The sequence below is a fragment of the Oreochromis aureus genome, linkage group 23 (assembly GCF_013358895.1).
Source record: "Oreochromis aureus strain Israel breed Guangdong linkage group 23, ZZ_aureus, whole genome shotgun sequence".
NCBI classification, from domain to species: Eukaryota; Metazoa; Chordata; class Actinopteri; order Cichliformes; family Cichlidae; genus Oreochromis; species Oreochromis aureus.
Window position 1 is genome coordinate 2,784,142 of NC_052963.1, and position 14,119 is coordinate 2,798,260.

A 14,119-nucleotide genomic window follows, 5' to 3' on the forward strand; every position below is an offset into this window, starting at 1 on the left:
GAAGTGTGAGAGTGGCTTAAACGTGCGTGAAGAGCGAAACAGCCGTGTTTAGATCGGTTTGTTTTAGCGTCGGAACCGGTGCGGTGAGCTGCGCGTGAGCTCCGGTGCGGTGACACCGCAGACTGCGCCTTCAGACCACGGCGGCTCGCGCTATGTGGAAACAGGTGAGCTCGCTGCTGTGGAGGGCACCGGTCCCCGGACTTTCACCGGTAGTCACGGTCCGATCCAAGTCCCACGGACCCAGCTGCAGTGTGTCCGGGAGGGAGTGGGTGAGACCTAGCGGCTTTGATACGGGCTTGAAGACTTTTAACAGCCTGAGCAAACAGAAGGAGCCCCTGATCCTGACAAGAGAGGGGGTCGCGACCTGGTACGGACTCCGATCACTGTGCTCCTCATGCCGGCACACGGCGGCCTAATAACCCACTTATGTGTTACATCTCAGGTATAGCTGTGGACCCACCGTGTACGATCACGCTCACCTGGGTCATGCAAGGTAACTATGGCAACAGTAGGTGTGGCTATGGCGTGTAGGCTAAACGGTGTGTGTGTGAGCTGTGTGGGTTTGTTCCGTCACAGCTCATATGTGAGGTTTGACATCCTGCAGAGGATCCTCAGCAGACTGTTTGGAATCACCGTGATCCATGCCATGGTCATCACTGACATCGATGACAAAATCATCAGAAGAAGCTGGGAGGTAAAGCCGCCATGCTCGTTCTGGCTGCTACTCTGTTCTCACCTGCTGACGTCATGTGTTTCATGTGGTCCAACAGGAAAATGTTTCCCCCGCCGCCATCAGCGCAGTGTACGAGGACGAGTTCAAGAGGGACATGCTGTCACTGAAGGTGTGAGCTTAGACACGCATGGTGCAGCAGATCACCATGCGTTATAACATGCACAGGATAACAGGATAGCTTTATTTCATGAAGCACTCCACCCTGTGAGTTTCAGGGTTTGTAAAACCACACTGTGGTTGCTGTTTGTGTTCATTTATAAACACGTCTTCATGTTGTTGTGTTGAGGTGGTTCCTCCTGCAGTGTATTTAAGGGTCACAGAGAATGTGCATCATATCGTTGCCTTTATTGAGAAGATCATCAAAAATGGACACGCTTATGCCACAAAAGAAGGTAAATAATGAGGAGCTTGTGCTTGTTTTGTTTTTGTGTTTCTTTTTGGTCTTCTGAAATGCTGGAGGTGTCATTTGTGCACTGCTTCGGTTGCAGGCGATGTGTATTTTGACATTCAGTCCATTGGTGGCAGGTACGGCAGGTTTGTGGGAGCTGTGGATCCTCAGGGAGAGCCCGGTGAGTGTTTGTGTGTGAGTTAATGACACGGAAAAATCCTTTCTTATTATTTCTGTTTCCATATCGATGTTAGTGAGACGCCCGAGTTTACTGACCGCAAACTCTACGGCTCTGCAGGCTCCTCAAACAAACGGGACCCGAGGGACTTTGCTCTGTGGAAACCATCTAAACCTCAAGAACCGTACTGGGAGTCCCCGTGGGGCAGAGGAAGACCGGGCTGGCATATTGAATGTTCTACCATTGCTAGGTTTGTTTTATTTAGTCATAAATCACATTAATGCTTGGGAATTCTTATCTTTGCCCAAATCCCAGTTACAAACTGACCTGATTAAATGAGGTGATTTTTACTGCGGTGATTTTTTTCCTCTGTGGCATCTTTGTTGAAGTGGACCGCTGAACAGCCTGTGATTTCTGCATTTCCTCAGTTTGTAGACACGTTTTCTTATTGTGGGTTGATTACAATTCTTAAATTGGAAGCCAGTGTAGAGTGGCCAACACCGGGGACATGTGCTCCTTCCGTTTCGTACCAGTCAGCAGACGAGCAGCTGCAGTAAAGAGAGGCCTGGTCCAAACCAAAGTACAGAGAACTGCAGTAGTGCAGTCTGCAGGTATTGAACATGTTTTTCATGTGTTCAAAGACATTAGCTGGAAGGTTTGGCTTTACCTTGGCCAGCTGTCTCAGATGGAAAAAGTCAGACTGAACTTGTGTGCTCACCTGCCTACACACTTTAAAGGAGAAAATAAGGTGCACAACAAGGTTTTTAACACTTGTCTTACAATGAGAGGATAAAGGACCCACAGCAAATTTAAATCCTTAAAAATGTAAGGATCTCTGCTGTCCACGAGGAAATGTACTAACAGCTGAAATGAGTCTGCCCCTGCTTTAAAAGGCAAATCTGCAATCACCTGCAAAACAGTGAAATGAAAGGTTATACTGTGAAAAAATAGACCCCAGTGGCAACAAATTCAATGCATGTTTAATAAACTGTTAGCAACGCTGACTTCCTTTTAGTCCAGGAGTGTTGTTTGTTTCTTTAGTCAGTCAAAAAGATGGAATGCAGGATTTGATTTGCCATAGTTTATCAGACTGAGCGCTGACGCACTGATGAGTTTCCTGATTGTGTGCGTGCTTTCAGCTCCATGTTTGGGAGACAGTTGGATATCCACTCTGGAGGGATTGACCTGGCTTTTCCTCACCACGAGAATGAGATCGCTCAGAGTGAGGCGTATCACCAGTGTGGACAATGGGCAAACTACTTCCTGCACTCGGGTAAAAGCCAGACGTGGTCCTGCCTCGTGCACTTTCTCTGTGCTGATGAGATTTGTTCCTGATGCTTGGACATAAAGCAGACGTTGTCTGAAACTGAGTTTAGTTTGGAAGTCATTCGTGTTGCAGAGCCGAGTTTGGGAGCAGCTCTGTGTCATGCTCTGTTAAGCGTGTTGTTGCTGTTTTTAGGGCACCTACACCTAAAGGGAAGTCCAGAGAAAATGTCTAAATCTTTAAAGAACTACATCAGCATCAAGGTACAGTCCTCTTGATTTATGCTAGTCTTATGTTGTTGCATTAATACTGGAATGCGCTATGCTGTGTGGAGTGGGTGAAAATGATCACGTCTTCGTCCTCGTCAGGATTTTCTGCAGTCTTATTCTGCCAATGAATTCCGGATGTTTTGTCTTTTGAGCAAATACAGATCAGGTGAGACAAATGATTAGGTCTTGGTTTTCCCAGTTTGATACATGAATACATTCGTTGTTGGAATTCGAGTCGCATAGCTGCGATATTAAACTGCACTCTGATTTCCTGTAATGTCTCCACAGCTATCGACTACAGTGACAGCAGCATGCTGGAAGCTCGCAGCACTCTGGACACCATCTCCACCTTCTGCCACGATGCTCAGGCCTACATGAAGGGTCAGCTGCAGTGTTCACACGTGCAGGAGGATTTGCTCTGGAGCAGGTGCCCGCTTTCTCCTCAGCCCATGACCGAGTGTCCTCTTCATATTTCTGTCTCTACTGTACCTCGCACACGTGACCATCATTTCAGTCAGCTGTAATTAGCTGAAGCAGTGAGGACAGGAGAGATGCTAGTGCCGGCAGCAGTCAGGCATTTTGAGACGTTTACCCGCTACATTCAGCTGATGCCTGAGAGTTTCAGCTGTTTATAAACGGTTTTCCTGTGTTTTTTGTACTTCTTCAGGCTGGCTGAGACTAAATCCACTGTGATGAACACTCTAGCAGATGACTTTGATACACCAAGAGCCATTAGTGCTCTGATGAATCTGGTTTATCACGGAAACTGCCAACTTCAGCCTGTTTCTACGGTAACTCACTGTGTCTGACTGGTTTGATGTCATTGTGTCAGTGATGTTAGTGGAAAGTCCCGGTTAGCAGCTGGGTCTCCACCAGGTCTGGGGATATTAGCGCTCTGGGATCATGCTGTCATATGTTGGGTTAATGGGTCATGGATGGAAGGTAGAGTGCTCCAAGTGTGTAAAGTACTGTATGAATGTAGGGTTACACGTGGGTCTGAAGAGCTTTGAGTGGTCAGACTAGACAAGCTTCAGTTCCATCTCTGTTACAACAGCTGGCCAGTCCCACTGTTGTGAGATCTGAACTCCTGTCAGCAGACGTCGGGTCAGGGGTGGGGAACTCCAGGCCTCAAGAGCCGGGGTCCTGCAGGTTTTAGATGTCCTTGATCCAACACAGCTGATTTAAATGGTTAAATGACCTCCTCGACATGTCTTGAAGTTCTCCAGAGGCCTGGGAATGAACTAATCATCTGATTCAGGTGTGTTGACCCAGGGTGAGATCTAAAACCTGCAGGACACCGGCCCTCGAGGCCTGGAGTTGGACACCCCTGCACTAGTTCAACTAGAGATCAGTAACAGGAGCTATTTTCTAAACTATGACAACATTGTGCTCGCTGAGCAGGAACGATACTTGTCCCAAGTGTATTGCACATTCAGACATGAGCCTGTTTCTGTTCAGCCTGCTGGAGCGGCCCGCAGCCCTGCCGTGTTTGGAGCGATGGTCACCTACCTCAGGGATGTCTTGGACGTGTTTGGCATCGACCTGCACACCAAGGTCAGCACTTTTTCTGTGATGTCCCTTCAGCGGGCAGCATGAGAGTGAGGCGTCTCTGTCAGTGAATAATAATCCTTGATTGAAGAGGTCTCCCGTGTGTCTCCTGCCCTCTGAAGGAGGCTGACGTGCTGAGCAGCCGTGGCAGTCTGCAGCCTGTTGTGGAACAGCTGACTCAGTTCAGGAGCAAAGTTCGAGAATTTGCGCTTGCTCGACAGGACGGTTCATCCACAGGATCCCCAAGCAGACCTGGACTGTACCCCGACAGAATCCCTCTGCTTAAAGCCTGCGATGCCCTCAGAGATGACCTGGCACCCCTGGGTGTGCTGATAAAGGTACGACGAACAGAAGGTTAGCTCAGTGCATTTCCTGTTTCAGGCAACACTGATGGGATTGTCTTGTGTTTTTAGGATAGAGGAGCCACCTCCACGTGGGAGATCAAAATGAGTGCGAGGGGACAGGGACCGGAGGACAAAGGCGAGGAGACGTCCAGCTAAAGAAGGTTTTTTCATTTCTAACAATGATTTGAGGTTTGTGGACTCTACGGAAAGACTTGGAATAACAAGAAAACAGCATGATGCCATAAAAACAGAAGCTCAGGGTGCTGGACTCTTAGATTTTGTTTCATAAGTCACGTGCTGTACCTGCCTGTCACAGTGGCTCCACCTCGCAGTCATGTTAGAGGGCTCCTTTAGTTTTAAACCCGATGGTTATCCAGTACTGGACTAAATCTGAACTGCTGTCATGCTCTCACAGTTGGCTGTACCTGCACTATCATCAAGGTTTGATACCCATGACCTTATTCACCCTACAAGGCTGATCCTCACCATCCTACTGCACTAGGAGCTGCAGAGGCCTGGCAGTGTACTCCACCACTATTACTGTATTTGGCATTGATACATTAAAGTTTTGCTAATAGTTAAAAGTACTGCATTGGTCCTTAAACTGAGAAGACTCTTTATGGATTCATCTCTGAGTACAAGGTCTGAGAATAATAATGTCATGTCTATATGCAAACATCTGAACTTGCAATCAAAGCTGACACAAATGTGTGGAACAAACTGAATGCACCCACCATAAATATACCTAAGTGTGTGGTGTTACTTTGAGCTTCTGAGTTTCTTCACGACTCCAGTAAAGAAGAAACGAGCAAATGCAAAAATACACAGGCCACTGATAAAACGATCCACTCAGGATTTGTTTATTCCAGTTTGGCTGAAATCCTCATCCTGGGAGGTAAAGTGTAACCTACGTGAAGCCTGACGTCTGCTGCGATTAAGAGTACTGAGCCACACAGGATGGCGGTGAAGAGTCCAGCTGTGTGTCAACAGCCACTCAAGGATGTGTCCACAGTCAGAGGTCAGTGTGTCAGGCAGCACTGCGACTCTCAGGCATCAGGTTGATCAGAGAGTTGCTGGCCTGAGCCAGCTCTGTGATGGATACTCGGCCTCTCTGCCTGATGAACTGAGCCACTGAGTCCAGCTCTTCTGGAGTGATGGAGATAAACTTCCCTCTGTCATCAATCACACCTGCAGAAAACACATGTAAATAGTGAATGGACTGGCTCTTATACAGCGCTGCTCTACTCAATCTGAGCACTCAAAGCGCTCTACACAACTTGTACATTCACCCATTCAAGGGTACTTTTTTTCTAAGCGCTTCCTATCTAACAGTCACCCAGCAGACTGGGAATGAACCACCAACCTTCTGGTTAGTAGGTGACCTGCTCTACCATCTGAGCTACAGCCACCCCACAGGTCACCATAGGATCTGCCTTCTAGATGCTACATCAGCACTTCATAATAGCAACCACAACCAATACTCAGACTGTTACTTTGATATCTGGTGGCAGCATCAAGCATGAGAAGCACTGTGCTAACTGCAAGGAACGAGCTGGAAGTCATCCATGAACATGTGGAAGGATATGCAGTCCGGTTTAGCCTGGCATCTCACTCAGGACGAATGAGATCCTTCACAACAGCAACTGTCAACCTGATTTTCCTCATTAATGATGTAATTAATTCATCTTCTGGCCTCCTGGCATATTGGATCTGACATGCCAAATGTATTTGAACAGTCTTGACGCACTAACCTGTGAGGGAGCCTTCAGCCAGCAGGTCCTGCAGTCTGCTAATGGCATCTTGTGTCCTCATCCCGAAATGAGAAGCCAGATCCTCCAGGAGAACCACCTTAGAGGTCTGTAGCAGAGAAGACGGTTAGAAAGATGCCGAATGACGTCAGCAGGGGAGCGGCGGTGGAGTGGGCGGCCTTACCTCAATGTACTGGATGAATTCTTGCAGCAGGTTGCGTGACTGAGAGTACAAAAGCAAAGGTTTACTCCAAATAAAACAGGATTTTTTTTTTTAACATAATGTCATCATGCTAGAAGGGTGGTCTGACCTGGTCCTCAGAGAGCTGCTCCTCCTCTCCCTGCTCTTCTACGATAAAGGAAGCCTTGAGTCTCAGGTACTCTTCCTCCTCGCGCTTTTCCTGCTCCTCTTTAGCTCGGCGCTCCTGCTCCTCCTGAATGGAGAGCAGCACAGAGCATCAGCATCTGACCATGTGAGCACACAGGGAAAGCTGCTGAGAGGACCCACACCTGTTTCTGTTCCAGCAGCCGCTCCTTCTCCTCTACCTGCCGCCTCTCCTGTTCTCTGAGCTCCTGCATCCTCCTCCTTTCCTCCCTCTCCTCCAGCTCAGCCTGAAAATACAACAAACTGTAAACTGACTTTGAAGACACTGCAGTAGAACAGTGTTCATTAAAAAACAGATCTAAATGAGTATGTCCCCGAGTGGACAGTGGAGCACGCAGCGTGTCTCACCTCCCTCTGGGCTTTCTTGGCTTGTTTCTCCTCCAACTTCCGCTGCTTCTTGGCTCCGACCTTTGCAGTCGACTGGAAGCTCTGCTGCTCCACCTCGTCTTCCTCCACAGGCTCCTCCTCTGAAACCAGCACACTTCACTGACGGGGTGTATTGTTTTATTTTAAAACTAAAGGTGGGACACACTCATTCTCATGTATAAACATCACCTTTACTGTGTGTTTTGTATATGATCAGTGGCAGTGGAAATATAAAAAAAGGGGGGGAAAATGTGAAATCAAATAATGTGACACGTTGTAAATACTCTAAACTGTGGGAAGAGCCTAAGTTTAATGTTTAAATTCATCTTTAGGTGATGAACATGCAACTTATGAGAGACATTTGGCATCTTCCACATTTGGACCATACAGGAAACCTGTGCTGCTGCTCTGAGGCCCTCATAAAACATACTCTCCGTGAGCTCAAACAGGAGCTGAGCCGACTCTTCCAGTACACTAAACATATTTCAGGCGGTTTACCGCGTTCCACAGCTTCTCTCTGAGGTCGTCTGTTTGCCATCACAGTGGCCAGGTTCCTTCTCCGGCGAGGCATGCCGGCTCCTCGCTCCTCTGCTGCTCGCTGAGGGGGCCCCGCTGCACGCACAACATCCCTGCGCTGGTCCTCATCGGCTGAGCACACAGCACAAGGAAACTATGAGCCATGCAATGCACACACTTTATGTCAAATAAGCAAATATTTAAACTGAAGGGGGGGAATAGCACATAAAACACGGTTTTTGTCTGTGTCAGTGAGTGTAAACACCATCAGATACAGACTCAGGCTGGTGTAAGTCTGCCGTGTCCTGGCTTCAGCCACGGGCGGATTACACGTTCAGGCCCACATCAGCTCTGCACAGCTGCCCGCTGACAGCACGCCTTTACAAAGCGTGACGTTTACATTCCCACTGTCCGACGAGCTTTTACAGCTGATGAGCTCATTATTTACAACCGACTGTCAGTACACTATGAGCTGGATTTACACATTTTAGGGTTTCCCCAAAACATAGTACAGATCCAAGCTGTCGGAGTTACAGGTGCTACTCAGTGTGTGTGAGCTAATCTACCAATCAGCGTATGAAACGAGCCGCCTGTGACTGCGGCCCACAGCTGCAGCCAAGCACAGTAAAGTGGTCCTACCTGCCCGTGTCTGCCTCCGCACCTTCACGGCAAACACTATGAGGACGACGAGGACAGCAGCAGCTATCACATACAGCGCTACATCCATAGCTGCCCGGAAAATACACCGAACGAAATCTCTTCCTTTTTCCCGTCTATACAACAGCTCAGTACTAACTCTTCTTCTCCTTCTTCTTCTGCTTCGCGTGTTTTGGTGAACCGATAGAAAAGGGACATACCGCCACCTGCTGTGTTGGAGTTCTCAGTACAGCTGCTATATGATGACCATAAATAAAAGAAAATAATAAAATCAATTCATTAATTTGATTTTCTGGATACACTGGAGATCAGGTCTGATCTAGTTACAACTGTGTTTACATGAAAGGGATGGCACTGGTTGTACTGGTCACTCTAGCACGCCCAAGTCAATCCCACAAGTTAGTGATGGATAAATGAAGCACGCTGAAGCTTGTATTGAAAAGAGGTTTTCAACACAGTCTTCTTTGGTGACGACATATGAAGTGCAGCTTAAATCCATGCATCCATCCTCCGCTTATCCTCATCAGGCTTGAAATAAACTGGTCATTATGATTGCCCACGTGACAATAATTAACGTCATGTGACAAAACTGTGTAATATCAGGCTACCGTCATGGTGCTTTGAATATGTTTTAGGGTGTGTGTGTGTGTGTGTGCGTGTGTGTCTTTGTTTTGGGGGGTGAATAGTAAATAATTTTGATGAACATGCGCCATGGTGTGGTCTCTGTTACTTGTGACTTATGTACTCAGTGCTGACAGGGTGAGGAAATGGTCTTCTTGTGGCATCATCTCCTTGAGAAGCCCACCTCATGGCCTGTCTCTGACATCCTCTGTTATATTTGTCCTTCAATTTAGAGATGGTACTAGGTCTCACTCCAAATAACGCTGGTGTCACAGAACACCACACTGAAGTTGTCCTGTGCCACGTGCCCCAACCATATCAGTCGGATGCAGCATGCTTGGAGCAGACACATACTACACACACTACTGACTGCTGTAGCAGGATCCATGCTCACAGATGATGCTAATCAGGTACCTGACTGTCAGCACTTGGTGTCACAGGATACTGTTTCATGGTGTAATCAACCTGCGACTGATTGTCCACAAATAGGTCTTCTAATTTATATGTTAATGCCTGGAGAACAAAACGAAACGAAACTGCTATAAAATGTTTTGCTGCTAAAAGGTAAAAAAAATCCAGCTGCGTGTTTAAGACTCTGTATTTCTTCCTGATGCTCATTTAAAGCATTAGACCGTACACACTGTCTACACACAGAGCTCAGAGATGACGCTGTTTTCTGAAGACTTGATTGGTCAGTGGGTCGTAACTCCATTCCTGCATTTGTTGATCTGTCACAGCAAGGTTAGCAAAAGTCACATGTTAGAGGACAGTCAATTAAAAAGCTGGGTGACCTGTAGCTGATGACTTGTGTGTTTATTCTTCAGTGCTTAGAAAAAAACTTCAAGACTTCTCAACCGGACTGAAATACACGCGCACACACACACACACACACACACACACACACACACACACACACACACACAGACATTCATGCCTACACAATGACAGATATGTTTTAGAGTACACTGAGGAAGTGTTTTACGTACAAGCATGCAAAAACATAGAAAGTGCATTTTGGTTCTACACAAGCATTTATATGAAGCTCCTGGTACTGAAAAGTGTGCTGTGGTTGGATTAAACTAGCCTGCAACACCTCGGCAGCAGCTGTTTTACAGGTTGTAACATGCAGAGCCTGCTGATCACCACCAGGTGGCAGAAACACTGCGGACTAGATCACTTTGAAGATGCACATGGACACACACATGCACACAAGCAGCGCTTGCTTATCTGATGAACTGTCGGTAATAAAGTGCGCCTGAAAGCATCATCATCTACTATTGGACTGATTGCTCCAGTCACACCTGGAAACTGACTTTGAGATTGTGGAAACATTGTGGCCTTTGATTATGTTACATAATCAGTCCACAGGCTCTGTTTTAGACCTTGAAATGAAGTGGCCTTCAGCTTTTATGATGAGTGAAGGTACAGACGGAGCAGACTACAGTGCCTCCCAGCCCTCCTCTGGCTGTTCTGTCAAATAATCCTCTTTATTGTTTGACATCTGAGAGATGGAAACCAGCTGCAGCCACGCTCACATTTTATAGAGGAGCTGTCAAACATTTGGGTTAGCCTTCAATACTGTGTTTGTAGTATCTCAGTTTGCTTCCGCCACTGTGAAAAGCTGCCATCATAATGTCCGCTGTGTGTTTTAGTGTTGCATAATCCAGACACATCATGAATGACATTACAGCCTGACAGCTGATACTGGATTGTGTCTCTAGTATTTGGCGCAGAGAGCTGTCATCATTCAATAAAGAAATATTTTACCCACTGTTATCAAGAAGAAGTCATACACTACACTGATGAACAATTATGTAAATGGGAAGCTTCTGATACTCTGGATTCTTGACATTCTCGTCTTTTATGGGCCCCTGTGAGAGTTCAGCTCTATCTGATGAGATGAGAGGTGTGGGTGCTGAGTATGGACAGTTTGACATGAGGAGGAGCAGTTTGGGTTCTTCTCCAGAGAAGCTCCGCTAAACAATAACACTGTGATGTTAGCAGCTCAGCTCTGCTTCAGACCACAACACACAGTCTGTGTGGACGTGACACTAGAAAGACATGGCCAGTGTGAGCTGCATGATGAGCGCTGTAGCATCGTGGAGGATGTGATGAATCACAGTGCAGTTTAATTAAAGCGATGTCTCAGAAGAGACAAACGGTCCTGGTGCGTTTGATGAGACGGCTGCTCTGGCAGCCAGCGTGACTGAAGGAACAAGTCTGCAAACGCACTGTCGGGTCCTTCTCTGCTACACAGCAGCAGCTGAAACAATGTCCCAGTCAGCACTTTTTTCCTTCTGGCAGAGAGAACAGAGAACAGGAGAGAAGATAGCAAAGTGAAATGAGGACAGGTTAATCGTTTAATCCCTTCTCTCACAGAAGCCTGTGAGGCTCGGCCGGGCGTGACGGTACTTTTCTGTCGCCGGTGACATCTGGAGGACACATCATTTCTTGAGCACCCACTGCAATGTGATATTGTCTCTCTTACCTGCCTTAGCACTGTGTATGCTCCATCTGTACATGGAAATGTTTTGTTGCTACTAACAACACTGTTGATGCTGGTAAAAAATGGCCCATGTGTGTCTTTACTACAGTGATTACATTGATAGTACATACTGTACTTAATGCCACAGCAGATGATGAATTTCACTCCACTGTGTTGTGCTCTGTTCTCTTTCAGCTGTGTGTCTGCTCCCACACAAACAACACTGTGTTTGGCAGAGAATCCACCTATCAGACGCTCTCCTGTGACCTGCAAATAATGTAGTGTCACAGAGCTGAGACGATCTAAAGTTGAAGGTGATGGAAGGACACTTGACTTGCTGCAGTCTTTATTTCCTGTTTCACTGCTCAGGTGATCTGAGGGGGCGGGGTTTATTGCAGCTCCACTTCTGGTAAGACCGGCAGGGAAAAGTGGCTCGTGGCTGATGTTCCACAGTACGTCTAACCTCCAGAGGTCAGTGCAACCTACATGGAAAGTGCTGAGCCAAGAAGAGTTGAGCCAGTCAGCAGACGGCGCAGGTGTAGCAGCTCTGTGTGTGTGTGATGTAACAAGGAGGTAGTAGTAAGAAGGGGCTGGACAGAGAGAGACAGGAAGAGATGCAATGTCCTGCAGGCCCAAGGTGACTCCTGTGTAGCACAGGGTTACTATGAGGAAACACTCACCTAAGTCAGAGGGCGTGCTCACACTACGCTTTATTTAGCTGTCAGAAAACACTGCAGAGCACCAAATCAGATTAATCCTGTGCTTATACAGTGGAAATGAGCTGAGCCACAGACAGGCCAGGAAGGTCAAAAATCCACCAAGGATGTCATTACCTTTGACTTTGGATTCAAGGGCAAAGTTAGCACAGTTTAGCATAAAGACCAAGGAGACTGATTGGGTCCAAAGTTCAAAAGTGAACCTACAAGAAGTTGGCTGATTAACACACTGTGATTAAGTGTACACGAAGCCTTTGTGGTATTCCTGAATTCTCCACACACACTGAGCCCAGCAGCCTCGCACACAGCTGGGATGTGCAGACACTCACTGGCTTGACACAAAGATCATGACTTCCACTTGTGACTGAGCAGACAGAAACAAATAATGAAACTGTTTGCATTCGCTCAGAAAACACACTTTGCATTTCTCTCCATCTCCCATGAGTAACAGAGCTGTGGGACAGCTAAAGGAAGGAGTCCAGAGCCGCCGATGTGATGCTTTAGCTGAGGCTCACTCACACTCAACACAGGATCACCTGCTGTGATGTGTCAGTGGATGCAGCTGCATGTCCTATCACTGACAGAGGTGTTACAAACCTAAGCAACACAAGTTGCTCAGATAACACACACACACAGCTGTGAAGACACATTTGTGAAGGCCTGCAGTCTCACTTACTGTTAGCACTGGCAGCAGTCAGAGAGCTGCTGAACCGCCTGCTGTCATTTTCCTTTTAAATGCAATGGCACAGACTTATGCATGAGCAGGCAGCCACAGCCGGGGTCACTGACTCGCTAACCAAAGCAGACTGCTGGAAAGCAGTAACACAGCCTTCCAAACACAGTTCTTACTGCGAGGTGAAGCACAAGCAGTGAAAGTTACAAATAAGCGACTCAGTAAAAAGGTAAGCAGTAAAGGCTCTTTATGAGCTTCACTCAGTGGAAGCATAGACTAAACTTTAAACATGAGGGTACTAACTAACTCCATCCATCCATCCATTCGCTTCCGCTTATCCTTTTCAGGGTCGTGGGGGGCGCTGGAGCCTATCCCAGCTGTCATAGGGCGAGAGGCGGGGTACACCCTGGACAGGTCGCCAGTCTGTCACAGGGCCAACTAACTACTAACTAACTCCTGCCTCTCAAATAGACCTCTGATACATATACTCTGTGCATTTTGGCCATCTTTGTCAAGCTGGTAGGTCAAAACTTGGAGGCAGAGTCCTGTCTCCACTTCTGCTGTGTGGTATCACTTAGTGTCACACGTTCCCTCTCGAGCACAGGCTTGAAGCTGAAGGTTTACTGCAGAGTGATGGAGAAATCTGCACACACTGATGGATCCAGTATGAAGACTGTTATGTATGTATGGTACATGTAAACTAACCCAAAAATCCCCATCGGTCGGACTCGGCAACGTTTTGCTGAGACTGCTGACCCTCTGATGTGTGTCAGTATTCTGCAGACTGCTGCAGGACGTTGTGGTGTTGGCATGCTGTAACTAACGGGTTATCCAGCCTCATGTTGTCTATTTGTTTATGGCCTAGCAGTGTGCTGTGAACTGCACATGTTTCTGATGGATGCTCTAACTGAAGACAGTATCCAGCTGCATTATGGGAGATGATAAATTTGTGCTTTTTGACCTCACACTAGGTAACAGACATTATGACATCGCAGCCTCTGCAACTTCTTTTATTGGTTTCTATTTAAATCCCTAAATAGCATCTTGTCCTCATGCAGCACAGCCACAATCATTATCGGACCTGAACAAGACAACATGTAAGTGGCTGCTGCTGCCTGTTTAACAGTTAAGATGTCTGCACTGGAGCAAACTGCATCTGAACACTACAGAGCATTTAAGGCTGTCATTGATCAGTGGTCATGACAAATTGGAAATTAACGATCAAGAA

The 14,119-nt window shown here is 47.1% G+C and overlaps 2 protein-coding genes across 3 annotated transcripts; one reads left to right on the forward strand and one right to left on the reverse strand.

Moving 5' to 3' along the window:
* The first annotated feature begins 1 nt into the window (after position 1).
* On the forward strand, positions 2-5,308 carry cars2 (cysteinyl-tRNA synthetase 2, mitochondrial). Of its 2 annotated transcripts, XM_039607156.1 has the most exons (16): positions 2-367; positions 443-493; positions 577-694; positions 771-842; positions 1,020-1,125; positions 1,222-1,302; positions 1,420-1,549; positions 2,439-2,572; positions 2,759-2,826; positions 2,932-2,998; positions 3,121-3,259; positions 3,500-3,623; positions 4,291-4,386; positions 4,503-4,718; positions 4,794-4,885; positions 5,140-5,308. In XM_039607156.1, exons 1-15 carry the CDS (start codon positions 153-155, stop codon positions 4,878-4,880), a joined length of 1,704 nt encoding a protein of 567 aa, XP_039463090.1. In that variant the 5' UTR covers positions 2-152; the 3' UTR covers positions 4,881-4,885; positions 5,140-5,308. The 2 variants fall into 2 exon arrangements, with proteins under 2 accessions (XP_039463090.1, XP_031607966.1); XM_031752106.2 differs by having other exon boundaries at positions 4,794-5,308.
* A 246-nt stretch (positions 5,309-5,554) lies between these two features.
* On the reverse strand, positions 5,555-8,572 carry LOC116329969 (DDRGK domain-containing protein 1). Its single transcript, XM_031752113.2, has 8 exons — positions 8,379-8,572; positions 7,722-7,871; positions 7,206-7,324; positions 6,983-7,084; positions 6,784-6,906; positions 6,657-6,695; positions 6,476-6,581; positions 5,555-5,912 (listed from the first exon to the last, which is right to left on the reverse strand). Exons 1-8 carry the CDS (start codon positions 8,464-8,466, stop codon positions 5,752-5,754), a joined length of 888 nt encoding a protein of 295 aa, XP_031607973.1. The 5' UTR covers positions 8,467-8,572; the 3' UTR covers positions 5,555-5,751.
* Positions 8,573-14,119: the final 5,547 nt, after the last annotated feature.